The following is a 27,123-nucleotide window of genomic DNA, read 5'->3' as shown; positions in this document are numbered from 1 at the left end:
CCTCTCCTCCTGTGATATAAGAGGAAGTGCCTTGGATGAACTGAAGCAGTTGTGAGACAGCACACTTCTCAATTCTAGACAGTTTCTGCTTCTACATTATGAAATAGAATCATGCAGAAGAAGTAAATACAGGGCGAGGAGTTACTCATCTTAGTTTTCAGAGACTTGGGCAAGCCTACAGGAAATAGTGCTTCCCCTGCCCAAGGCCTCTGCTCTCCACGGGGCCCCTCACCCCATCTGAGACCTTCATGGTGATGACCCACTTGGGAGCCCAGGATAAGAAGGGTCTGCAGATCTGGGCTGTGTCCCAAACTCCCATGTCCAGGTCCCTAGGATTTGGCCAGCTTGTGGCCTCATCTACACCAGCCTCACCAAGAGCTACTCAGCTGGAGGGAGGAAGAGGATGCACTGGAGACTGTTCAACGTTGGGACAGAAACATGTCTGCTATTGAGTGACTCCATATTCTACCCTTTATTGATGGAACTGATAAAATTTAACCCGAATGCACAGTGTGCTCTGGACCTTAGAACTTGTATGTGCCTCCATCCTACAAAAGGAATAACATCTTGACTTCTTTCAAAAGAGGAAGTGGATTATTAAGACCCATCAATTACACTCCCAGGCATTTATCTCAGAGAAATGAAACTTATGTTACAACCAAAACCCGTGTGCTAGTATTTATAGAAGCTTTCTCTGTAATAGCAAAAAACTAGAAACAATCAAAAAGGTTCAGTAATAAGTGAAAAGTTAATCCAACTGTAATACCTTGTAATGCCTTCATCAAGGACATGCTACTCAGCAATAGAAAGAAATGGATTATTTACATGTGCAACAACTTGTAAGTTTCTCAAAGGCATTATGTCAATCTCAAAATCTCACATGCTGAATGATTCCACTCATATAACATTCTTAAAACTATGGGGAGCAGACTGGTATTTGAGAGGTTTGGTATGGTGGGGATGCAGTCACTATACAGGGCTAGCACAGGGAGACCTCTGTGGTCATGGAATTGCTCTGCATCCTGGTCATGGTGGTGGTAACACAAATGTACACGTGAGGGATCAACAGAGCAAACCTGAAAATGTTACAAGATTCAGCTGTACGTACCAATCTCATAGTCATTATAATGAAGACATGGACTACTAAGTTATACAAAATTATGATATAATTATATTAGGATAATGGGAAGTAGAAAGTGTGCATGTGTGGTGTGAGGTCAGGAGTAACAGCACCTTATGTCCCATCTTCCTTAGTGTCCTGAGAGTCAGAAATCAAGAAGTGGAATAGGAGTATGTTGTATGAGGTATGACAGTAAAATCTAATATAATCAGTTAACAGAGTTGAAAATGGTTGTCTCTTGGAGGTAGAAAATGATAGGAGGCTAGGGAGACTCTAATTATTATATGTAGAACTTGTACAACTACTTGACTCTTAAAACATGTGCATATCTAATTTTGATAAAGGTAGAAACTAGTTACAGATAATTAATATTGTAATTGTTGCAAATAAAAAGTGTGCATACTATTAGCACTAGTAAGGGTTTCATAAGCTTGGTGGATATAGAGCGATGATTGAAATCAATTACCATTCTAAAGAGTAGTCAAAAACACTAAAAATAGTAATTATTACTTTTAAAGATGTCATGAACTAGAAAGTGTTAAACATAGCTCTAATTAGAGGTGCATAAGAACTTAAGGGGAGAAATTGTGTATTGAAAGTCAAAAAGTAAATGTCAATAAATGTATATCATGTCCATGAATGAAAATACTTAATGTCAAAAAGATATAAATTTATCTGGATTAATATATAGATTTAATACAGTCAATAATTTTAATAAGTTTTTCATGAAACATGAGAAAGTCATTCATGCACAACAGAGTGGTGATTGCAGTGGTGAGGAGAGGGGTAAAAGAGGGCTAAATGGTAATAGAAAAAAATATAATGAAAAAAATAGAAAATTCATTTTGGCCAAGAGTAACACACAATTTTGAAAACAAGAAAATGTGGGAAGATTTGCCCAACAGAGGTATGAACACTGATTATAAATCTATTCTAATTAAGTCAGGGAAGTTCTGACAGAGAGCTAGACGAGTAGCTCAATGCATCAGAGAGCTTGTAAAAAGCAGCACATATTTATGCAAACTTGATGTATGGCAAAGGCGGCAGTGTGGATCAGTGAGTGCTGGGTAATTTATCCTTCTGGAAGTTAGAAAAATCCTGACCACCTGTAACACACACACACACATACACACGGGAAATATGCCTAGATCAAAGGCATAAATTGCAAGAGCAAAACTCGCTCAAACAATGAAAGCAATTTCTGGTGAAACAAAAGGTCCCAAATGACACAGCGCTGCTTCTTTGTGGCCCACACTAGAGGAACAGCAGGGACTCTCCCATGTGTGCCAAGAAGCAAAAATAAGCATGTTTATTGTAAAATATTATCTAAAGCTTTAACACGATATAAATCGTAGCCTATCTTACAACAGAAAACTATAGAGCATGGAAAATTAATAAAATGGAGCTACATATATCAATATCACAAAACTGTTAAGTATAAAAATAAAGTTCCAGTATGTTGTATACAGTATAATAGCATTTAAATAAAATTTAAAACATTCAAAGAAATATTAAATATTGCTTAAGGGTTTCCACATATATTGTAAAGTATAAAATTATGCTCAAGAAAATAGCACCAAATTTTGAAGAGATTTTTCAAAATGAACACAAATCATAAGGAAAAATGTTACTATTTTGCAAAGATAGAATGGTGGGTCCATGATTTTTTAAAATATTATTTATTACATATTTCAGAGTACAAAAGTGCTTATCAACTTAGTGATTTCCAATATCTATGTGTTAAAATGAAATCATACTTGCAAGAGGTCTGGATAAAATAAAATAGTCTCTGAACATTAAAAGTTGTTTACAATCAGAATGGAAACCCACTGCCTTGATCTGAATGATTTTCTTTTGGTGAAGTCAGGGCCAGTTTGAAGTTCAGTGCATCAAGGTCCAGACATCTTAGAATCCCCATGACCAAAGTCTGTCTTCAGGGTCTTGGGTCACCTGCACATTCTTGCATTTTTTTCTCTTCAACTGAACCCCTTGGAGAAGGCAGGAGACAATGTATCACAGGGCATGTAAAGATGTAGTGAAATTCATTCATTCAATCACTCATTCATTCATTCACTCCTGTATTGATTCTACAAATATTCATTGAGCACATGCTAAGTGGCAAGCACTCTGGCCTGGGTTGGCGGCACACATCAGAAAGTAAGCCCCTACTCACTTCACTCAAACCCCTCCTCTGATCTCTTGTCTCCCTTTCATACCCACAATCACCTTTGCCACTAGTCAGCACCTCCAAGTCTCTCAGGTTATATTAGTTGCTATTGGTTATACTTTTCTATTCATACCAAAGATATATGATATGAAAACTGAAACATATAACAGTTTATGAAGGACTCTTCAGTTTGGGTCTCAAAGCTTTGGCCTTCATCCCACCTCCACACTTTGGACCACCAACTCGGGGTCCCAGGGAACTTAATTTGAAACCTTCAAAATCCAAGACATGACATGAAGAGTTGGAAGCCTCTGAGATTCCAGAGATATTTAGAGAAAATAAGAGAGTTCAGAACCTTCTCTTGATGATGAATCAATCTTGTGGTGACCTTGTGACTGTGTGGGCACAGCCCATGAAGTTCTCCCTGACCTTCTTTTTTAAGGACTGAGGTCTGCCTCCAACTCACCTGTTACAGGGTCTGCGACCTGCGGATGTAGGTGACCATGAAACCCATCACCAGCAGCACCTTGAAGCCCAGCAAGAAAACCACAAAAATAATGGCAGATGTCTGTGGACCTAAATACCAATGGGCAGAAAGAAACATCAAATAGAGCTCTGTGAGTTTAAATACCACACACCACTCAGGAGACAGAGGTGAGCCAGTGGCCCCCAGGGGTAGAGGTGAGCTTCAGTGCACTCCCAGTAGGTTGTATGTGGTGTGGCTGCTGTGGACAGTATGAGGTTGGCTGGATTGGAGGATGTGCCTCATACTGCACCATACGGGTGAGCACCTGCTCAGACCCTTGGAATGACACATTTACCCACTGTAAGCTTTACAGGCTATATAGGTCCCATTGCTCTTCTGCATGGGTGTGGATTGCTCAGCTTCCTTGAACATATGACAGTTCTCCATCCAGGGGAGATGCACACTCTGTGAGTAAAATCTCTGCACATGGCAGGTAATGGCCACCAAGTCTGAGGAGGGTGAAGACTGGGACACTGTCACTGTAGGGGGAATTGATACAGCCCAGAGAAAGCAGACAATCACTGTAGGAAGTCCACTTTGAAGAGGGGGAACTCCTTGAGGACAAGTCATCTGCCAGGGCCTGGGACAGAGCAGATCTCTGTAGATATTGGCTAATCATGTCTAAGTAAGTGCATGATTGAATCAGAGTGTGAATGTGTGGGTGAATTCATGCTTGGATGGATGGCTGCATGAGCGGAAAATGAATGGGAATCTGAATGGGAGCAAAGATATCCTACTTTTATCTTTTTTTTAAACCCTGGCTGGTTTGGCTCAGTGGATTGAGCGTCGGCCTGCGAGCTAAGTGTCGCTGGTTCGATCTTCCAGTCAGGGCACATCAGAGAAGGAAAACTCTGACTCCAAAAAACCTCTGCTGCCTTGCGGCATACCTCTTCAGGGGAAAGGCTAAGGGAGTAAACCCCGACAGAAAATCCGGAGCCGGAGTCCCTAAGGCGGTTTGACGTTGTAGTCAACACCAGCAACTCCTGCGACGCACCTGAAGCCAAGCTGTATTGACTCCGTCTTTCCCTTGGACCCTTCAGCTGCGAAGAGAGGGGGGGGTCTGCTGCATGGGCAACAGCAGACCCTCCATATCACCCTGCCCAGGCTCTGTAGCTTCAGCTTCACTGGAGAGGACACTCCAGCGTCATCGCAAGATGTCGATTCAACACGGGAGGAGACAGATACCGTGTCACTCCCGAGTTGGACTGCACAGCCATTCTCGGTGGTGCAGATAGACTCTTAAGAAGCTACACCATCGTCTCTCGAGACGGACGGCTGCCGGCTGCTGATCTTTTTTTTTAAAGTTTGGAATCTGATCACAGTCTACAGCTTGGATTAAACTTAAGGACATTGTGCTAAGTGAAATAGGCTGGCCACAGAAAGACAAATACTGTATGGTTCTACTTATATATGTATCAAAAGGTGTCATACTCAGAGAGACTTCTCCTAGAGCCTCCAGAGGGAACACAGCCCTTCCAACCCATTGCAGACTCTGACCTCTAAAACTGTAAGATAAATTTGTCTTGTGTTGAGCCACTAGACATGTGGGTACAGGGCCAGTAGTAACCTAACCCAGGGAATCAGGAACATTTTAAAAGGACAGACACAATTAAAGGGCCAGGCACAACTTAAAGTTCATAACTTGTGGCTTTGGTCAAGATGGTGAACTGGCTAAATGCGGTACATGTATCCTACCATGAACACACCAAAATTACACCTAAACTACAGAACAATCACCATTTAGAACCACCTGACTTCTAGCTGAACAGAAGTTCTTTACAGAGGAGAAGCCACGTCTATCCTTGTAGGAGGAACAGAGACATGGAAAGGACTGGTCACATACCCTCATGTGGCAGTTAAAAATATCTAGAAGGATGTCAGTTGTGGAGTTCCCCCTGAGAAGCCAGACCTACACCAGGCCAGGCACCCTGGAAATCCAGTGCCAGAAGAAAAGTTCCCATAACTTCTTGCTGTGAAAACCAGCAGGGATTGAGGCTGAATGAGACAGAGTGGTTGGAGTTCCAGGCATTCCTCTTTTTATTTTTTAAAATAATTCTTTAACTTTTTATTTTAATATTTTTGTTGAATTTATTGAGTGACAGAGAAAGAGAATACCATATGATTTTACAAATATATGTAAAATCTAATGAACAAAATAATCTAACAACCAAATTGGAAACCAGGTGTTCCTCTTAAAGGGCCCACACCCAGACTTAATCAGACTCACTTGCTCAGAGCTCCAGCATTAGGACAGTGGATTGAAAGGTGCCAGGGGACAGGAGGAACTGAATCGTCTGGCTTTGGGGTGAGGGCCTGAGAAACAGCTTTTTCCCAGACAGAAATGCTGACAGAAGCCATTGGCCTTCTGCTGAGCCCTCCCCTGCAGGCCCAGGAGGGCACCATATCTCAGTCTCCATAACCTGGCTAACTGTGTTAGCCTCACTCTAGTGATTCATTGAGGCCCCACCCGACACAAGTTGTGGGCCCACACAGGCCATTTCCAATGGTTTTCCTTACAAATGGCCTGTCTTGGTTTATTCTCCAGACTTTCCTAAAATTTCTCAAAGGTCCATGAATGCCCAATAAGTTGCATCTGGTCTCAGGATATGCCCCATCCCTCTTGCTAAATGGCCCTGGGTCCAGCACTAGTGACAGCCAGCCTCAGTATGCAGCTTGGCTTCTCCAAGGCACCTCCAAGCCCAGCAGAGGTAGCAACCATCTGCAAAATACTTTGTAGCTCATGCCAGATGGCCTCAGGAAGGCCACAGGCAATGGCTGATCTTTCGCTGCAGCTGCAGGGAGACCCCAGAGCCAGGGAACTCAGTGGACAGCTTTATACAACAAAAGAACACCACTCAACCACCTCCAAAATTAACACAATCAAGGGGTGAGCTCATTGGACACAAGAGCTGCGATAAAGTGAATCTTACTCTGTAGGGTCAGCCCCTGCACAGCAGCTCCCTGCTGTAATCACAGACAGTCCTTGTAGGTGATCGGCCTGGGGATAAATTCCTGCCATTGATGAACCAACAGCAATCAAGGTTCAACTGCAGCAGGAGGATACATACAACCCTTGCTGGGGATGCACCTAGAACACCCAGCTAGGGCGAATGGGGAGGCTGTGTCACTGGGCACTATGGGACTGCTAGTACATAAGGCTGCTTTACCAAGACTTGGATACTTAGCAGCTCTACTGAATACATAGAAATAAACACAGGGAAGAGCCAAAATGAGGAGACAAAGAAACATGTCCCAAATGCAAGAATAGGAAAAAACTCGAGAAAAAGAACTACAAAAAATAGAGACAAGCAATCTACCAGAGGAAGAGTTCAAAACACTGGTTGATAAAAATGCTCAGTGAACTTAGGGGAAGAGTAGATGAACTTGGTGAGAACTTCAACAAAAGGATAAAAAACATAAAAATGCAGATAGAAGCCCTGGTCGGGTGGCTAAGTTGCTTTGAGTGTCATCCCATGCACCACAAGGTTGCAGGTTTGGTTCCTGGCTGGGGCACATACCTAGGTGTGGGTTCAATCCCCAGTTGGAGTGCATACGAAATGTAGCAAATCAATGTTTCTCTCTTATATTGATGTTTATCTCCCTTCCTCTCTATCTAAAACCAATAAATATATATTTTGAGTGAGGATTAAAAATAACTGGAGATAGAAGACATTAAAAAAGTCAGAGATGAAGAATACAACAACTGAAATAAACAATACATTATAAGAAATCAACAGTAGAGTAGATAAAGCTAAGGATAAAATAAGTGATTTGAAAGATAAGGCAGCAGAAAACACCTATTCAGAACAGCAAAAATAAAAACATCCAAAAAAAGAGGATAGTTTAAGGAACCTCAGGAGCTACTTCAAGCATACCAACATTCACATCATGGGAGTGCCCGAAGGAGAAGGAAGAGAGCAAGAAATATAAAACCTATTTGAAAAAAATTATGACAAAAGACTTCCCTAACCTGGTGAAGGAAGTAGACATAGAATTTCAGGAAGCACAGAGGTGCCCAAACAAGATGAACTCAAAGAGGCCCACAAAGAGATACATCATAATTAAAATGCCAAACATTAAAGACAAAGAGTGAATATGAAAAGCAGTGAAAGAAAAGCAGTTTGTTCCTTACAAGTGAGCTCACATAAGACTCTCTCAGTTGATTTTCAGCAGAAACTTTGCAGGCAAGAAGGGGAAGGCATGAAATATTCAAAGTGATGAAAAACAAAAACAAAAGCAACAACAAAAAACCCAAAGTGATGAAACGCAAGGACCTACAACATGATTACTCTACCCAGCAAAGTCATCATTTAGAATCAATTGACAGATAAAGTACTTCCCAGACAAGAAAAAGCTAAAGGAGTTCATCACCACCAAATCAGTATTATAAGGACTATTAAAGGGTCTTCTTTAAGAAGAAGAAGGAAAAGAAGATAAGAAACATGAAAAATAAAATGGTAATAAATATATACCTATAACAATGACTTTAAATGCAAAGGGGTTAAGTACTCCAATCAAAAGACATACGTACAGTGGCTGAATGGATAAAAAAACAAGACCTCTGATGGAAAGACACACAGACTGAAAGTAAAGGTGAGAAAAAAGATATTTCATAAAAATGGAAACAAAAGAAAACAAAACAAGTGGGGGTAGCAATACCTATACCAGACAAAATAGACTTTAAAACAGAGGCTGTAACAAGAGACAACAAAGGGCCCAGCAATTGCACTTCTGAGTATTTATTCAAAGAACCCAGAACACTAAATTGAAAAGACATATGCATCCATATGTTTATTGCAGCGTTATTTACAATAGCCAAGATATGGAAGCAACCTAAGTGTTCATTAATAAATGGATAGATAAAGAAAAAGTGGTGTATATATAAATGAAATACAAGTCAGCTATAAAAAATGAATGAAATCTTGCCATTTGTAACAACATGGATGCTGTAGAGGGTATGTGCTGAGTGAGATATATCAGAGAAAGACAAATGCCATATGATTTCACTTGTATGTGGAATCCAAAATATAAATAAATATATAAACAAACAAAGAGACCAGAAACAGACCAACAGATACAGAGAACATTTTGATGGGAGAGGGTTTGGGGAGATGGGTGGTAAAGGTGAAGGGCTTAAGAAGTAAAAATTGATGATTACAGAATAGTCACAGGGATGTAAATTATAGTACAGGGAGTATATAATATTCTAATAACTATGTGTGGTGTCAGGTGGGTACTAGTTTATCAAAGTGACCACTTCATAAATTATATAAATGTCTAGTCACTGGGTTGTGCACCTGAAATTAGTATAATATTATATGTGAGCTGTAATCAAAAAATAAAACATTATTTAAAAAAATAAAAGCACATAACTGCTGGAGGGGTAAGGCAAAAAAAAAGGAACAAGTGCTGTTTCACAACTCAGTGATGAAGAAAAAAAAGGGAAAAGGAAGAGGGAGGGAAATTTAGGGCTTGAAGACAAAAGAGAAGCAAAAAATTTGAAGACTCAGAATCTTTTTCTCCCACTATCAAATTTAACCAATAAACTCCATCAATATACACAGATTATCTCTACTGGCAGAGAGAGGTCCACTCATCTAGAAATATTGTAAAACACACCAGTATTATAAACATGACCAAAATGATGAGTATCTTTATAATGACCCATTGGAGCAGGACTGCAGTGGCCAGAGACCTCAGATTCCAGGCAGGGTGTAGCATCTCAGTGCAGAGGGTCACATAGACCTCTTACACTTTGCTCCAGCTTGCTAAGCCAGACAATGCAAAAAACCATTTTTGGCCTCAGTACTTAGCACGTGTGCTGGGTCAGACACACTGAGAACACCAGGAGGTAACAGCCTGGTCTGAGCAGCAGCAGGAGCCTGAGACCCAAGCAAACCCAAGCGGGTTCCAGACAGGACGGTGTAGACCCATCTCTCCGACTCTCCCGTTCAGTACAACTCTGACCGCCAAGGATAACACCAGGTACCAGGTACAAGCAGACAAATACTCTGAGGATGGAAGAGGTAGGCAGACTGGCTCAGGACCTGAGGACTGGAGAAAGAACACAGTGACCAGGCATCAGAGGTTGCATTGCCCTAAATCTTGAGCCACAGAAGGTGACTCAGGTGTGGCTTAGGAAAGAGAATAAGTCTAAAATCAATCATCTAAGTTCCCATCACAAGAAACAAGAAAAGGTGGAATAAAGTCAACCCAAAAGGCAGAAGGAAGCAATCTATGAAGTTAAGAGGAGAAAAATCAATGAATTAGAAAACAGAGAAACAATAGAGAAAATTACTGAAACAAAAAGCAGGTTCTTTGCAAAGAGCCATAAAATAGAAAAACTTATATCAAGACTGACAAAGAAAAATAGAGAAATGGCACATTTCCAATATCAGACACAAAACTGGGGCTATCACTTCAGACCTTGCCGACATCAGAATACTAATGGAATATTATCAACAACCCCACAGGGAGACATTTGTGATTATTCCGGGTTCATTGTCACAAAACTGGGACAAATGAGGCCTGTGTTGTGACCACTCCTAGTTACTTGGATGGCTTCTCCTGACTCAAACTCCATGTCATTAGGGCTCCTCTTCTGGAATTCCTCAGAGCAGTAGGTTCAGGCATTTGCTTGGGTGACATTACTGATGTGGATGGAAAGGTCTAGGATGGAATAGAGACCAGGAGGAGGTTAGAAAGAGCAAGGAGGAGGGAGGTGCTGATGTGGAGGGTGGACGCAGTGACTGTTAAGAGAAGAGAGGGAGGGAGAGGACGGATGCTGGAAGATGATCACCTTCTGTCACTCTTTCTTTCTTTAATGTGTATTGAAGTCAAAAGATCTATAAAGATTTGTACCAAACTCTTACCAGTGGTAACTCTTGGAGTGTGGAAATTGTGGAGATTGTAGGAAAATTCTACTTTTTGTTGATAGGCTTCTAGATTATTATAAAATAAGCACACACTTCTATTCTTAACAGTAAAAAAAGATAAAATTTAAATACAGCTGAGTCAGTTTGAGTGGAGGCCTCACCAGAGGGTTCATCTGTGCTCTGATCCTTCGGGTGAGCAGAGGCCTCCAGGGTGAGGTTTCTGGTGACGGCCGGCTGCCCATCGTGCTCCACCTGACAGGTGAGCACCACGTCCTCCCTGTGGGCGGATGGATTGACCAGGATCCAGCTAATCCAGCTGAAGATTCCATCCTTGTTCTCTAGGCAGAGCGAGGTCATTTCTGTTTGGGACATGTTTCCGTTCTTTATCCAGGTCAGGTGTAGGCGCTGGGGGTAGAAGTTCTTCACTAGGCATATGACGATCACCTGGTCCTCTGAGATGGTGTGTTGGGTGACCTCCAAGGTGGGCGGAACTGAAACAGCACAGGGCAGAAGCTCTGACCTCATGGAACACACAGATCACAGAGGAGGGCCCATAACTTAGGCCCCCCATTACAGCAGGGGGTCATTCAGGACAGTGTGAGGTGTGCAGCAGGTGCTCAGAACTCAGGGTACTCTTTGCATATGGATAAATCACTAAGCACATTGTGCTGCACACAGTAGGTGTTCAAGAGCTGGTAGCTCCTATTGGGGTAATATGAGTGAAATCACCAAGTACACACTGGCATGCAGTTGGAACACAGTAACTGTCGCAAAGTTAATGAAATCACCAAGCACCTAGTGGCTTGTCTTATAATAGGTGCTCAGTTTTTGGAGTTGCTATTAGGAAAGGAGATGAAACTACCAGGTACAGTGGTAGGTGTTCATCTGGCAGCTGCCATTAAACAGGGGTGAGTGAAAATCACATCCAGGTGACTGGTGATAAAAAGGACTGTCAGGGATTAGATTCCAGGGAACTCACACTCTGGAGCAAAGAGCAGGCAGAAGCAGGCTTAAAGGTTGGGGGCCAAGTGTGGGCTTGGCTTGGGCTGGGTGTGAGGGACATCTACCTTGGATTGTCTCAGACAGGCTGGCAGTCTGACGAAGAGGAGGGCTCCCCTGCAGGGTGACATGGTCCACCTGGCAGATGACCTGGGAGCGAACATCCTTTGGGGCCAGCACAACCTTGGCTGTGCTTGAGATGCTGTAGGAAGGGCTGTCTCCCTCTGGGTCCACGGTGGTCTGGGAGGCCGGGAGCACATTCCCATCTTTGAACCATTTCAGGACGATGTCCCTGGGGGAGAAGCCGTGGGACTTGCAGGTGAAGCTCACCGTCTGCCCAGGTGTGGCCCTCCTCGTGGGGGCTGATACCACAAGGGGAGAGGGTTTGGCTTTAAAAGGAGCAAATAAACAATAAACATGATTGTGATCATCATGATCCTTCTAATGATGCTGAGAGGGCAGGCCATCAACCTCATCTTACAGAGCAGGACACTATAGTCCCCAGAGCTGAACTCTGAGTGAGAGCCTGGTCAACAAGCAACTTCAGGCCTGAGTTCAAAGTCAGCCTTTCTCCCCGGGTGATTTCCCTCCAGTCTGGGCACAGGAACAGAGTTCCTGGTCGGTCTCATTATTTGTACTAACTGTTTATAGCTGACCTCCAATCCTTGCAGACCCTTGAACAGGAGCCATGATTGTCATATTTTATCAAGTGGGGAAACTGAGGACTTAAGAGAAACAGAGACTTTCCAAGAGCACACAGCTGTGGGATGACCAGACCATAGCTCAACATGGGTGTCGTCTCTCCAGACTCACCTCATAACATCCTGGAAAGTTTGATTTGATTGTGTTATCAATATTGGATTAACCAATGACTTGATTAATATTTCATTATTAACATATTGTACAAACTTTCTGCAAATGAGGACCTGAGGCCCAGCAAAGTTAACTGAGTCACAACACTGACATAACACCTTGATTTGGGGGGGCTACTCTGTGCTGTGCAATTCAGACAGAGCACCTGAAGTCCTTTCCACTTCCCTAAAAAATGTCCATGATTATCATCACTTTACAGATGATAAAACGGAGGCTGAGAGAAACAAAGTCTGTTGTCTCTCCCACTACTGTGTCTCAGAGGGGATTCCTGTGGCCTCCCAAGTATTCATGGCCATCAACAGAGCAAGCGCCCACCTTCAGGTGCCTGACACTGACTGCCACCCATGCAGGGACGAGTGGCCTCCAGTTGCCCAGGTCTGATGACTTTGTAGAAATAAGTGGAAGAATGGGCTCCTGACAACTGGGGCTAGAATATGAACTCTTACTCCCCTGGGGCCCCAGGATGCTCTAGGAAATGCCTTCCCCTGTCACCCACAGCCTGTGGAGACAGGAGTGGGTGTACAGTGTTGCTGGGGGTGCAGTGACCCCTCTCTTCTCTGTCCAGGCCACTGTCCCCAGGCTGCCATTGCAGGTGCTCAGTGAAGGAAAAACACCACCACAATTGGGGAAACTACACATGAATGCTTTTATATGCCAGATTTTGTCATTTAGAGTAAGTTCAGGACATCATGGGACATGTGTGTACCTGTCTGATCTCAGTTGTAAAGCTAGACCTGTCTCTCCCGCAGGACCTTTGTAAAAAATGTTTTTTGAAGAACAGAACAATATGTGATTTTAAAGAGGAGGGTGGAGCTTCTCCACACATTGATAAGCAGAGTGGGGTGGTGTGGGGAGCAGGGGCTGTGATTTATTCTGTTTGGGGTCCACATCTGAGTTCCCCTTTTTGCTGAGTTCAGGCCCCTCTCTGAGCATCAGTGTCCTCATCTAGCAAAGGGGCATCAGATGGCCCCTCCCTCACAGCACCGGTTATAAAGTAAATGCCATGAGGAAGACATGGGCCCTGCTCCCAGCTTCCGGCTCCCCGCTTTCTCATGCAGGGCGTCCTCTGGGCAGGCAGCTTGGGGAAGAGAAACAAGTGCTCTACCAAGAAGCAGCAGACCTGAGATAGAGCCACTGACTACCTGTGATTCCTAGGCAAGGGACACACCATTGAAAACTTTCGTAACATATGAAAATTTGAGATTAAGCCAACTTCCCTGCCTATGTCCAGGGGTTGTGGGGAGACTGTATTGGTATAGCACCTAGGAGGGAAATTTGACAATATTCACTCCAATTAAAATGCATATACACTGTGACCCAGCAATGCCACCTCCAGTGACCATCTCTCTCTTGAGCAAGTGACACATGGACAAGGTTATCCCTGCATCACTGCCTTAATAGCCAGAGGTTGGACACAACCTGTATCCATCAATGGACGCTGGAGGGTTAGGCAGCTGTTGACCAAGGGACAGCTCCAGGTGCTGATGTGGATGCTTGATTTGGGGTGATGAGACTGAGGGTTGGGAGAGGATTTCAATCACCTTGGGCTTCAGGGTCTGAATGTGGGGGGCATGTGAACCTTAGAGAACACTATGAAAGGACTACGCAGGCTCTTTGTTCAGTGGTTTGGTGAAATTACCACTTACTCAGCACCTACTGTGCGCCAGGTCTTTCATAGAAAGAGGTCCTAGGACAGGGCAGTAAGGAACCTGCTAGGAATCAGATTGGATTCTGGAATGTTCCCCCCACTCACTGATCATGTGACTGTGGGCATGGTCACAGGCTCCCATCTGTACCTGGGGGGTCAGGCTGGATGGTCTAAAGGTTCTTTGTGTGCAGACAGTCCAGATTTAGGGTTCCAGACCTCTGGAAAAAACCCTCAATAAGAATTTTTGCTGCATCAGCAGGATGACACCTAAGTCACCCACATGGGGAACCTTCTCCCAGGGTGAGGGACAGTGTGACAACACTCTAATCAGAGTCTAAGTGACAGTGTGACTGGGTCTCTGAAATGAAGGGGCTTTCTCAGACAGACCAACAGTGACTTCCCAGCCTCTGGGCACCTCCCCCCACCAGGGCTGTCAGAGGAAACAGGGCGTCTGTGCCTCTTAGGAGTTTCTTCTCATGTGATGCCCCTGAGGATGGAACATGTTCTCCCCTCCCTGCCCTGCATGGTTTCTCCCAACTGGAGGGAAGAGAACGAAGCTTTGTGGGAGAAGAGCCTTTGCCTGCTTAGTTCACTGCAGCGTCCACAGCACCCACAGCAGAGCCTGGCTCACAGGGGGTGCTCAATAAGTGTTGGTAAGGGGGAGACTAAACCACATAGAGGGGAACACTCTCTGGAGGCAGGGGTGAGGTCTGCCCTTGTGATAGACCAGTCACTCAGACCTTCAGTGCCCTCATCCCTGGAAGCAAAAGGCTGGACGGCATTGGAAAACGTGAGCACTAGGGAGTCAGACATATTGAGGTTCCAGATTCTTTCCATCATTTCCCAGCCTGGGGCCTGAACCTCAACTTCCCTGATCTGCAGAACGGTGAAATCAGACCATGAATCAGGTTATGAGTATAAGCACCCACCACTACACCTGATTCCTAGTGCTGATCAAAGAACAAAGGTCATTCTTATGGATTTTTTGTCACACACCAGGGACGAAGGATCCCGCACTGTACTCACCGCTCACGGTGAGCTGAGTGCCTGGGCCAGACCTGACCTCCGTGTCAGCGGTTCCTCTGCGGAACTTCACACAGTAGTAGGTACCGGTGTCCGCTGGGGTGATGCTACTGATGCGGATGGAAAAGTCTGTGTTGTTTCTCTTTGTGGGGTCTGCAATAGTTGTCACTCGGGAGAAGCGGCCTTCTTCTCTGAGATTATAGATTAACTCCCGGCCTGTCCCTGTCCCCCTGAACCACCTGACGGGCCCCACGGGGAGCAGGGAGGTCACGGTGCAGCTCAGAGTGGCTGTCTCCCCGGCTGCCACTGCCACTGACTTCTCAGGCTGAATCACCTGCAGCTGCTCCTCACCTGCCCCTCCTGGAGGGAAACACAGAGCAGTTGTTTATTCATCCACGTGTGACTGTGTAGGTTTTGTCACTTGTTTATCAACATCAGCTTTCATTCACTGAGTGCACACCATGAGTGAATATGAGCTCAGCACATTGCATGTGTTGTACATGGAATCCTGACAACAAACCTATAATATGAAACTCTATTGCAAATGAGGAAACTGAGGCACAGAGAGGTAAAGTCATGTGGCAAGGAGTGGGTTTAAATTTTTCCCTGCCAATCAATTCCGCTTGGTGCCAGGAATGGAGGGCGTGTGCTGGGCCTTTTTCCTTGATGCTTGGCCACCCAGCTGGGTCACGTGACTGCTGGCCGTGTGACTGATCCAGCCTGAGGAGGAGCGCATCGGGCGGTCTTTCTGTGCCCGAGATACTAAGGCAGTCACAGCTGGTCTTGTGAGGATGAGAAATTACTTGCAGAGAAATCAACTATCTCTTGGAATAATATTCATTTGCAAATAACTGCAAAAGGAAAACCAGTTTTTGCAAAAGACTCATTGAATCTTTACTCCAATTTCATCTTTAACGTCTCTCATTAAAGGGACGGTGCTGCACTTGCTGCTGAACCTGAGCTACAAGTGGGAACTGATGCAATGAATATTGGTTTTCTCGGTCATGGTTCAAGTTGAGGATGCTTTCACATTATAAAAAAAAGTTTACCAACAAAGACTGAAAAACCCTCAGAAGCTCTAAGGATGAATGGGCTCAGTTGGATATGTTTTGCAGGAATTGGGCACTGAAAGAAACCCCCTAAAAGCCATAGGTGTTGGACTAGGACTTGAATTGCAACTGCTTGAATTTCGTATTTCCCCATTAGATCTGGATGTAGGCCAGGTTTATAAAGAAACACCTTTTGTTCTGGATGAAGAAGAAGAAAAAGAATGGGTGTTTGAGGAATGAAAACTAGAGGAGCACCGGTTCTCAGGCAGCTGGATGGATCTATGCATGAGATTCCTTCATCTCCAGATGATTCTAAACCATCCCAGGGAAGCTGACTGTTCTTACCTGCAATGACTTAACATCATCTGCCGTCCTATGATCCCTGAAGAGCCTTCACTTTGTGAAATTTTTAGCCTCACAGAAACAATTCAGATAGAAAATGGCACAAAGTCATGATATGATTAGAAAGTGAAATGAAAACTATAATATTCTGTATTTACTAAAAAATAAATTTTTGATGCTATCAAATAGTATTTCACAGAACAATTTGAAAAAGAAAAACACAACTCTTCCTTTTAAAAAAGCATCCTCCCAGACCAAGATATCTTAGTATAACATATGTATATCTTTCCTTCCTCCCCAGCATCACACTGAATTGACAGAAGAAATAAAAGGGGGTGGCAGAGGCTTAGTGGCACAGGCGCACCCCACTTACTGCACTTCGCTCTATCGTGCTTCACAGGTATTGTGTGCTTTGCAACCAGAAGGCAAGGAGACCCTCCACCAGCAGAAAGATTGTGACTTGCTTTGTTTCAGAGGTTGGGGCTGAACCACTTACATCTCTGAGGCGTACATGCAAATGCTTGTGGAAAAAAACAGAAAATGCGAATATGCAATAGGAAAACATTTGCGTTTCTGTCTTTCAGACATAACTATATCAGAGATAACTATTTCTAAAGCCTTTTTTGTGGCATAAATCAATATTATTATACTTGTTTTTAAATAAAAAATGGAAACATACTATTTTTAAATTTTTTATCTTAGCTGCACATCTTCTGTTCATGAATACATCTGTGTCATAACCTGCACTGGCTCTGACATGTTCCATTGTATGGCTAATAACAATCGGGACACTTTTACCAGAGGTACATGTCCAATATGATTGACTTAAGTAACCAAGGACATTATGACCTCCCACAGCACACAGCTCAGAGGGGTCATAAGGACACTTTCTGCCTCAGCCTCCGTTTGTTTGACCTTAGGCTTGTCTTGTGGTCCTGAGAGCTGCTGCTGCTGTCGCTTCAGCTTCACATCTTCATGAAGCTCCATCTCAAAGTCAGGAAAGGCTGTTTCTCCTCTCAGATCTCAGTCTCTCAGTGAGGAATCCATTTCCCACGAGTCCCCAGATTTCTCCTCAGTTTCCCTGGACTCAGATCAGGTCACTGAGAAAACCTATCGTTAGAGTCTGTGGGAGGTCGACCTTGGGGAAGGAAGAAGCTGAGGGAGGCTGGGAGAGGGGCATTGAGGGGAGCCCACTGCCTGCCGAAAGGGGGGTGTGCCACAGTTTACTCGTTTTCCCTGTGTTAGATTTTTTTTTTAATTTTATATTGATCAGTTTTAATTTTTTAAAGTATATTTTATTGATTATACTATTACACTTGTCCCATTTTTTTCCCTTTGCCCTCGTCTAACTGGTACCCCACTTCCTTCCAGCAGTTCCCCCTCTCCTTAGTTCATGTCCATGGGTCATACATATATGTTCTTTGGCTTCTCCCTTTCCTATACTACTCTTTTTTTTTTTTACCTGAATATACTGTTTATTTAGAGATATCTTATTCATATAAAGGCTATATATTGTTACTGTAAGTCAAATTGTGTACAAGTAGTAAAGTTCTGCTACCAATCATACATATTAAGGTATTTTATCTTTTCAAACAATAGGCTACGAAATGCCAAGATGAGATACTTGAAACAGTCTCCTTCAGTTGCCAAAGCTTTAACAAATTACTTCATGAAACCCAGTTTTATGTGCACCTATACTACTCTTAACATCCCCTGTCTATTTTGTCCCTACCAATTATGCTTCTTGATCCCTGAATCATTTCTCCCTTTCTCCCTCTTTCCCATCCCAATTGACAACCAAACTGATAACTGTCCAAATGATCTCCATATCTATGATTCTATTCCAGTTCTAGTTATTGCTTAGCTTGCTTTGTTTTGTTTTTTAGATTCATTTGTTCATAGTTGTGAGTTTGTTGTCACTTCACTGTTCAGAGTTTTGATCTTCTTCTTGAGTCCCTTTAACATTTCATATAATAATGGCTTGGTTATGATGAACTCCTTTAGCTTTACCTTGTCTGGGAAGCACTTTATCTGCCCTTCCATTCTAAATGATAGCTTTGCTGGATAGAGTAATCTTGGTTGTAGGTCCTTGCTTTTCATCCCTTTGAATACTTCTTGCCAGTCCTTTCTTGCCTGCAAAATTTATTTTCAGATATCAGCTGATAGTCTTATGAGAACTCCTCTGTAAGTAACTCTTCTTTTCTCTTGTTACTTTTAAGATTGTCTCTTTAGCCTTTTGCATTTTAATTATGATGTGAGTTGGTGTGGTCCTCTTGGGTCTATCTTATTTGTCTCTCTGTGTTTCCTTGACTTGTATGTCTTTTTCCTTCACCAAATTAGGGAAGGTTTCTTTCATTAGTTTTTAAAATAAGTTTTCAATTTCTTGCCTCCCTCTTCTTCTGACATTTCTATGATTTAGGTGTTAGCCCTTTTGGAGATGTTTCAGATGTCTTTCCTTGTTTTGTTTTGTTTTTTAAATTCTTGTTTCCTCATTCTATAGTGGTTGACTGCTTATTTCTTCTTTATATTCCACTTCATTGAATTGAACCCTGGCTACCTTCCCTTCACTATTGATCCCCTGTGGAATTTTCTTTTTTTCACATAGTGTAGCCTTCATTTCTTCCCTTGTGTGTTTGTTGTATTAAATGAGTTCTCTCATCATCTTTATCACCAGTGTTTTGAACTTTGCATTTAATAGGTGGGCTATCTCCATTTTGCTTAGTTTTTTTTAAATGGAGGTTTGATCTGTTCTTTCATTTGGGTTATATTTGTTTCTCTCCTCAATTTGGCAGCCTCCTTGTGTTTGTTTCTGTGTATTAGGTAGAGCTGCTTTGACTTCCTTTCTGGTGCACCTGCTATGTTGTAAGAGGCAGAGCTTTAGTTATTTGTTTGTGGGGAGTGGATCATTTCACTGCTTTGTGGCACTGTATGTGGGGGAGGGGTCAGAGAGGGAACAATACTACTTGCTCAGCACTCTCCCTTTTTCCACTCATGTATGACTTCCTGGATGCAATTGGCACCCCTCTAGCTTCTCCTTGGTGATGGCTCCCAGAGTGATTGGGTTTGTGTATGCTCTAGAACCATGGGGGCCCTCTAAAGAGATCTCCTGAGAGACAAGCAGTTTCTCTTGCCACTCCTGCCCCCACCACTTTTCACAGCCAGACACAATGAGGCTTTATTTTCCTGGCACTGGAATCTGCACTGTGTGACCTGGCCAGGGGCTGACATTGCTCCCCAAGTGTCCTTCCAGGCTTTTATCCATCACACATAAATGTGGGACCACCTGTTACACTGACTGCTGCTGCCTTGCCGCTGCCACCATACTGTATCCTCTCCACCCCAGTTCCCCATCTCTGTCCTCCTACCCATCTGGATGAATATTTCTTCTGAAATCCTTGGTTGTTGGACTTCCATAGCGTTTGATTCTGGCAGTTGTGGTTGTTTTTTGTTGTGAAGTCAGTCGTGATCCTTTATGGTTGTTTGAGGAGGCGAAGCGTGTCTACCTAGACCTCCATCTTGGCCAAAGTTCCTCTTTATTAGCCATTTTGATAGCATAGTTTACTGTAAGCATGGTGTAGGAATATCCTGTAACTACGATTTGAGGTATAAGCTTAATAATGTCCTTGAGAGAGGTTCTGGAATGATTTGTTCAAAGGGATTAAACTTTCCTAGAGCTTTGATAAGTATTGCCAGATGGCTCTCCAAAAAGGCTGTGCTACTTACACTTCCAGTTAGTTTTTCATGTGTGAGCACTCTTTCACCCCAGCACCTGCGTACTCCCTGGTAAACTGTGAACACTATCTTTTTCTTTAAAATTTAATCTTTGCCATTATAAGTGAAAAATGGTACCTTATTTTTTAAATTTCTATTTCTTCACAACAAATAAAGTTGATATATCCGTGTAGTTATTAGCTGTTTGTATTCTTTCTTTTAATGAGCCTCCTGTTGATTGTCTTTGCCTGGTTTTATTTCAGCAAATAAGACTTAATTTAAAGTGGAAACATAATATATAATATATAAAATGCCAAGTCCATCATACCAATGACAGAATTAGTTATATGGTTGTAGTAGTGCATGTCTTGGGGAGTTAGTCATGTTAGAATTTAATGCCAAGAAGGGAAATAATTTACTGTTACCATTATTAAAGTTTAAAGTTGTGTGTAAATTGTATAAATCTAGGTATTTTGCTTAGTAATAAAATCGGAATGTTTTATATGTTTTAAAAGAGGGAAAATCATAAATTGATAACTTCACTAAAATTGTTAAGAAACTTGAGAAATAGAGCAAAATAAACTCCAAATCTAAATAAGCAGAAAGAGAAAAACTATAAAGACTAATGCAGAGATAATTAAAATTCAATTAAAAAAAACAACAAAGAAAATCAACAAACCAAGAGTGTGTGTTAAAAACATTAACAAAATTGACAAACTTTTGGTTATACTGAATAAGAAAAATGAGAGAATATCCAAATAACTAAAATCAGAAAGAAAATGACATTCCTAATAATTTTATGAAAACAAAACTCAGTTACATTTTTAAACAGTGTTGATGACCAATCTAAAGATGAAATTAATCAACAAATCTATTTTCAATACCAACAAGAAGTATAAAGTACTTAGACTAAATTTAACCATTGAGATGAAAGACTTGTACATTGAAAAGTAGAAAACATGTTGAAAGAAATTTAAACAGACTTAAATAGAAAAACATCTGTGTCATGGACTAGGAGAATTAATATTCTTAAGATGACAATAGTACCTAAACCGATCTACAGATTCAATACAATCCTTATAAAAATCTCAATGGCATTATTTGTAGAAAATTTTTAAGAAGCCTACTTTGAAGTTCATTTAACATCTCAAGAGACCACAAATAATGAAACAATCTTGAACAAGAAAAACATAGTTGGAGGACTCACACTTCTTGATATGAAAACTTTGTACAGAAATACAGTAATCAAGGTAGTGGTGTCCTGTCATTGGAATATAATGATACCAGCGCAATAGAATAGAGAGCCTAGAAATACACCCTCACATATATTGATTGTCAACAAGGATGGCAGGATTGTTTAATGAAGAAAGGACACTCTAAAGACATGGTGCTGGAAAACTCAACACACACATGCAAAAGAATGAAGATGGACCCCTATCCTATATCTCAAACAAAAATAAGTGCAACATGAATAAAAAACTCAAATATAAGAGTTAAATCTTTAAAGTTCTTAGAGAAGACATATACGTGAATCTTTTCATGAGTTAGGATTTGTCAATGATATCTTGGCTATGACACCAAAAGCACGGGCTACAAGGAAATAAACAATGTCACTCAGAAGAGGAGGCAGCTGTGGCACCATGGGTTAATCCTGTGCTCTTTTCTATTTCATAGCTTCTCCTCAGGAAGAAAATTTGTGGGTTACCTTTGCAGAGTGTGAGCTGGTGAAACCCTCCCACTTAGCACTATTTGTAATCACACAGCCTCTAAGGAGGCCACGTGCTGTCACAAGGCAGGTCCTTTGGCACCAAGCACATCATGGTTTGTGTTTTTAAGTCAGAAAAAGAGGATTGAGGAGGGAGAAGCTGAACAGCTGACACAAATGGGAGATATAGTAAGGAATGTCGGGGGAGAGGTGGAGGGAATAGAGCAAGAGAGAACAGGAATCAAAACTCAACCATCTGTACTTCTGTAAATCTCATATTTACATCTGTGACCCTGGACTTCCACCTGAACTCTGGACTCTATGTCCAAAGTCTGCTCAGTTTTTCTTCCTATGGAAACAAACATCTCACAGTTAACATGTGCAAAGTGAACTCCTTAATCCCCCACATAGCTCTCTGTATCTCACCTGAGGCGCTTTTATCTTTCCAGATGCTCAGGTCACCAACACGTGGAGTCTTTGCTCTTCCACCCAAATCCTATGCATCAGAAACCCTGTGGCTCCCCTTCAGCATGCACCCAAGTCTCCATCTTCCCCCGTCTCTACAGGCTACTGTCCTGGTACAAGCCCCTTTTTCCTGTTTGCATGAATGCACCAGTTGCCTCTCTCTACGTCCTGTTGTAGTCTATTCTCAACAAAATGCTATGATATTTTACCCCTTGTAGCATTTCTTTCTTCAAAACCTTGCAATGGCAACCTTATCACACAGAGAAAATGCTAAAATACTGACACAAAGCAGAAAGATTCTATTCTCATGGCCTTTGCACACGCTGTTCCCTGACAGGAAGGCTCTACCTCCAGACAACCACAGGGCTCACTCCCACCTTCTTTTCATGTTGGCTAGAAGTTCCCCCTTTCAGTAATGCCCACCTAGACTACCCTGTTTAACATACATCCCAACTTACAGATTCCCCCAATTCTCCTATTTAGTAATACTTTAATTTTCCCCTAAAACAGATCACTTTCTAATATTCTATGCTATTACTTGTTTATTTTGACAATTGTTCACTGTCATTTCCCTAGGGATATATAAGCTCCTTGAGGGCAGGTACTTTGTTTTTTTTTATTCACCAAGATGCTCCAAGTTCCTATAATGTTTTGGTACATCTTAGAAATCCAATAAATGTTTGTGTTATATGTGTGAATTGGCCAGTTGAAAGCCTCTCTGAAACTCTGAAGCCTATTTTAAGTGGGCAAATCTATGGAAATGATGTCATAAAGTGAGTTTCCCACCTTGATGACTTGGTGAAAAACAACTGTATCTCGTTCATATGCAGGAAGAGGAAGAACCCAGGAGCAGAAAACCACAAACCCTGTCCCCCAACACCCACTCTTTCCCACACTCATTGGACAAGTGGCAGAAATCTCATGAAAAGGATGTGAAGTAACGGTGAAATTTATGAGGTCTAGGAGCAGACTGTTTGAGTTTAAATAATAGCTCTACCATTTACCATTGAGTGACTTTAAACTTCTCTCTGCTTTTTTTCTCTTCTGTATTTAGGGTTGACAAGGGAATCTATCTTGGATATATTGATCACATGAGATAAGAGACAAGAATTTCTAACAGTATCTGCTCATGGTGAGTGGTCAAGAAACTGAAAAGTTATTATTCATTGTACTTCATAGGGCTTGATGTTTCAACTGACATACAGAATATCGATATGGATATAGATATGGATGTAGATGTATTCAATACAGATATAGATACAAGTACAGATATATTGACCTTACAGGCAGGATTGTCTTTATCTTTTATTCCCTTTTTCACTCTTCATCCCCATCCATCAAGGAAGTGGGACGCCAAGATTATAATGCACCAAACTATTCATTTTACCAGGAGAGAAGCTCAATCATCTTAAGGGCTTGGGGGATGGTAAGGAGTACATTAGAGAAGTAGAAAAGAGAGAGGGTGGCAATGGGGCAGAGAGAACAAAACATCTGTTCAATGATTTCACATAGAGTGAAAAGGATTTAAAGGAAGAAAAAGGAAAAACTTAAAAAAACATCTCGGCTGTAAGTGTGTGAGTGCACTCCCTCATGCCCCCTCATATACACACTCCCACAGATACATGCATCACAAATATAGAGAGAAGTGTGTCATGATGGATAATGATTATTCTTTGGTTTACTTCATTGTGTTTTCTGATTTTTGTACAAGGAGCCTCCACTGAGAAGCCATATAACATGGTTGAAAGAATGAGCTCTAGAGCTGCTCAGTCTGAATTTTAATCTGGCTGAACCACAGAACTGACATTGCACAAGTTACTCTCTCTGCCTCAGTTTCCTCTTCTGCAAATTGGGAATAATAGTCATAATTCTCACACAGGGATGTTGTAAGGATTAGAGGGTTCAATACCCACAAAGTTGTCACTCTTTGGTTTCAAGCATCACCTGTTTTGATGCCTCTGGTACCCAGGTTCAGGCAATGGACTCACAGAGAAAAAGCCCAGATCCCTGATTTCATGCTCTCAGATAATGCCCTGTTCTTGGCCTTCTGTGAAAGCCCTGGGTGATGCACCCTGTTTTCCTGAAGTCCCTAAAATTCCACAGGCAGGGAGAGAGGATTCTACTCCAAGTTATGCTCACCTGTGAGGCCCAGCAGCAGAGTCAGCAGCAGGCAAGGAGGAGGGTGGGGCCAGGAGGCAGGGACGGGCATCCTGGACGCCTGGGAGCCTGCTCTGTCCTATGTGTGCTGGGGGAACCCGGACTCTGCTCTGTGAGAGGAGAGAAGCCCTGCCGCCTGGTATATAAGAGGAAGTTCTCAGGATGGGGTGAAATGGCTGGGACACAGTAGCTTTCTTCTAGATTTGAGACAGTTTCTGCTTCTAGATTGTGAAATAAAATCAGGCAGAGGAGGCAGCTACAGAGTGAGTTACTCATCTTCATTTTCAGAGAGACTTGGGCAGGCCTACAGGAAATAGTGCTTCCCCTGCAGGAGCCTCTGCTCTCTTTGGGCCCCTCACCCCCATCTGAGGTCTTCATGGTGGCGTCCCACTTGGGGGCCCCGGATGAGAAGGGACTGTGGTTGTGGGCTGTGTGCCAAACTTCTGAGCCCTGGATCCTAGGATGTAGTTGGCTTATGGTCGCATGTCCTTCAGCCTCACCAAGAGCTACTCAGTCAAAGAAAGGAAGAGGGCTCACCAGAGCCTGTTCAACAGCGCGAGAGAACCAGGTGTGCTCCTGAGTGAGTCCCTATTCCAATAGTTATGGATGCAACACATAAAAACGCAAACACGTAGTACAGTATGGACCTCACAACTTGTATGTGCCTCCGTCCAACAAAGTATCCAATAATAAGGAAGTGACTGAACAAACTGGTGCATCCGGACAAAGGGACACTATTCAGCAATAAAAAGAAATGGCTTATTTACATGTGCTACAGTTTTCAGTTTCTTGAGTACATTATGCTAAGAGAAGTAAAGCAATTTCAAAACCTCACAGACTGTATGATCTCCCTTATATAATGAAAGTATAGAATGGAGAGCAGACTGGCATTTGAGAGGGCAGGTACAGTGGGGGTGTGGTCACTATAGAGGGGACCTCTGTCATCATGGAGCTGCTCTGCATCCTGGTCATGGTGGTGGTTACACAAACATACACATGAAGGATCAACATAGCAGAGCATGAAATGCTAGAGATTCAGCTGTAGATATCAACCTCATGGTCATTATAATGTAGAAATTGACTACTTGGTTATCCAAAATTATAATTCTAGCAGGGTGATGGGAAATAGAAAGTGCGCGTATGTGGCATGAGGTCAGAGGTGAGAGCACCTTATGTCCCATCTTCCTTATTGGGGAGTCCATAAATAATGCTTAGGAGTGAGGTATCAAGCAGTGGCATTTTAAGCATGCTATGCGAGGTGTGGGGGAAAAACCTACCCTCATGCAATCAGCTAAGAGTTGCACTTGGCTGCCTCTGAGAGGTGGGAAATGGTGGGAGGCAGGGAGACTCCAATTTCACGTGTAGAACTTACAGAAGTTTTTGACTCTTTAAATGTGTACATATGGAACATTGGCAAAGGTAGAGACCAATTCTAGATAACGAAATTTGTAAGTATTGCAGATAAAAAGAATGTCCATACTATTAGCAATAATAAGATATTCATAAGCTTGGTGCATTGCAAATAATAATCAAAATCAATTACCGTTCTAATCTGTAGTCAAAAACCACTGTAAACAGTAATGTAACTTTTAAACATTTCATGAGTTAGAAAATGTAAAGATAGTTCCAATTAGCGATACATCAGATGTTTAAGAATAAAGGGATGTAAAATTGTGAGTTGAAAGTTATAAAATATCTTAGAACTTAAATATCATAAACATGATTGGAACACTCAATATTGAAAAGGTATCTATTTGCCAGGATCAATATATAAATACAATGCAATCAAATGATCATTCTAATATGGCTTCTCATGAAACATGACAACGTTATCTCTAAATGATTTTGGGCCAAGAAAGCATACCATTTTGAACAACAAGAAAAGGTAAGGAGATTTGCCCAAAAGAGGTATGAAAACTGATTATAAAGCTTTATTAATTAAGACAGAATAGTTCTGACAGAGAGATAAGCAGGTCAATGGAGCACAGAGCTCATACAAAGAACCACGTATGTATGGAAACCTGACATGTGGCAAAGGCGGTGGTGTAGATTAGTGGGTGCTGGGTAATTTATCCTTGTGGAAGAAATAATAACCCCACCAAGTATAACACACACACACATGGAAAACATAGCTATGTGAAAGACGTAAATAGAAAGAGCAAAACGTTACCAATAACTGAAAGCAGGTACTGGTATAACAAGAGCTCCCAAATGATATCAAGACTGCTTCTTTGTGGCCCCCACTAGAGGGACAAGAGGATCTCCCCCATATGTGCCAAAGAAGCTAAGATAAAAACTTTTGTTTAAAGTTGTACTAGAAAACATTAGATAACATTGCAATATCCAGGTTGAGAAGAATCTATAAATTGTAGCATATTGTTCTAATAGGAAGCAATAGAGCAGTGGAAAATTCATAATGAAGCTACATATAGCAACATAAATAAATTACACAAACCCCGTTGG

General features: G+C 42.2%; 1 protein-coding gene and 1 pseudogene across 1 annotated transcript; one reads left to right on the top strand and one right to left on the bottom strand.

Annotated features, from left to right (window-relative positions):
* Positions 1-2,791: 2,791 nt before the first annotated feature.
* Positions 2,792-24,783, bottom strand: LOC150003345 (signal-regulatory protein beta-1-like). Its single transcript, XM_090286148.1, has 6 exons — positions 24,643-24,783; positions 15,235-15,591; positions 11,756-12,076; positions 10,850-11,179; positions 3,754-3,863; positions 2,792-3,108 (listed from the first exon to the last, which is right to left on the bottom strand). The coding sequence occupies exons 1-5, from the start codon at positions 24,710-24,712 to the stop codon at positions 3,757-3,759; spliced, it is 1,185 nt and encodes a 394-aa protein (XP_090142274.1). The 5' UTR covers positions 24,713-24,783; the 3' UTR covers positions 2,792-3,108; positions 3,754-3,756.
* Positions 15,840-16,736, top strand: LOC150003346 (L-aminoadipate-semialdehyde dehydrogenase-phosphopantetheinyl transferase pseudogene; annotated as a pseudogene).
* Positions 24,784-27,123: the final 2,340 nt, after the last annotated feature.

Source organism: Furipterus horrens, unplaced genomic scaffold, assembly GCF_987537825.1.
Source record: "Furipterus horrens unplaced genomic scaffold, mFurHor1.1.pri manual_scaffold_8, whole genome shotgun sequence".
NCBI classification, from domain to species: Eukaryota; Metazoa; Chordata; class Mammalia; order Chiroptera; family Furipteridae; genus Furipterus; species Furipterus horrens.
Note: the sequence above shows the minus strand (reverse complement) of the source record. Positions and strands in the feature narration are given on the sequence as shown.

What these genes read in the sequence shown, in the direction of transcription:
- LOC150003345 (XM_090286148.1), bottom strand. Translation starts at nt 24,712, where the DNA reads ATGCCCGTCCCTGCCTCCTGGCCCCACCCTCCTCCTTGCCTGCTGCTG. An exon ending in TCTGCTGCTGGGCCTCACAG is followed by an intron (nt 15,592 to 24,642) that starts GTGAGCATAACT and finishes GTTTCCCTCCAG; the next exon opens with GAGGGGCAGGTGAGGAGCAG. An exon ending in CACTCAGCTCACCGTGAGCG is followed by an intron (nt 12,077 to 15,234) that starts GTGAGTACAGTG and finishes CTCCTTTTAAAG; the next exon opens with CCAAACCCTCTCCCCTTGTG.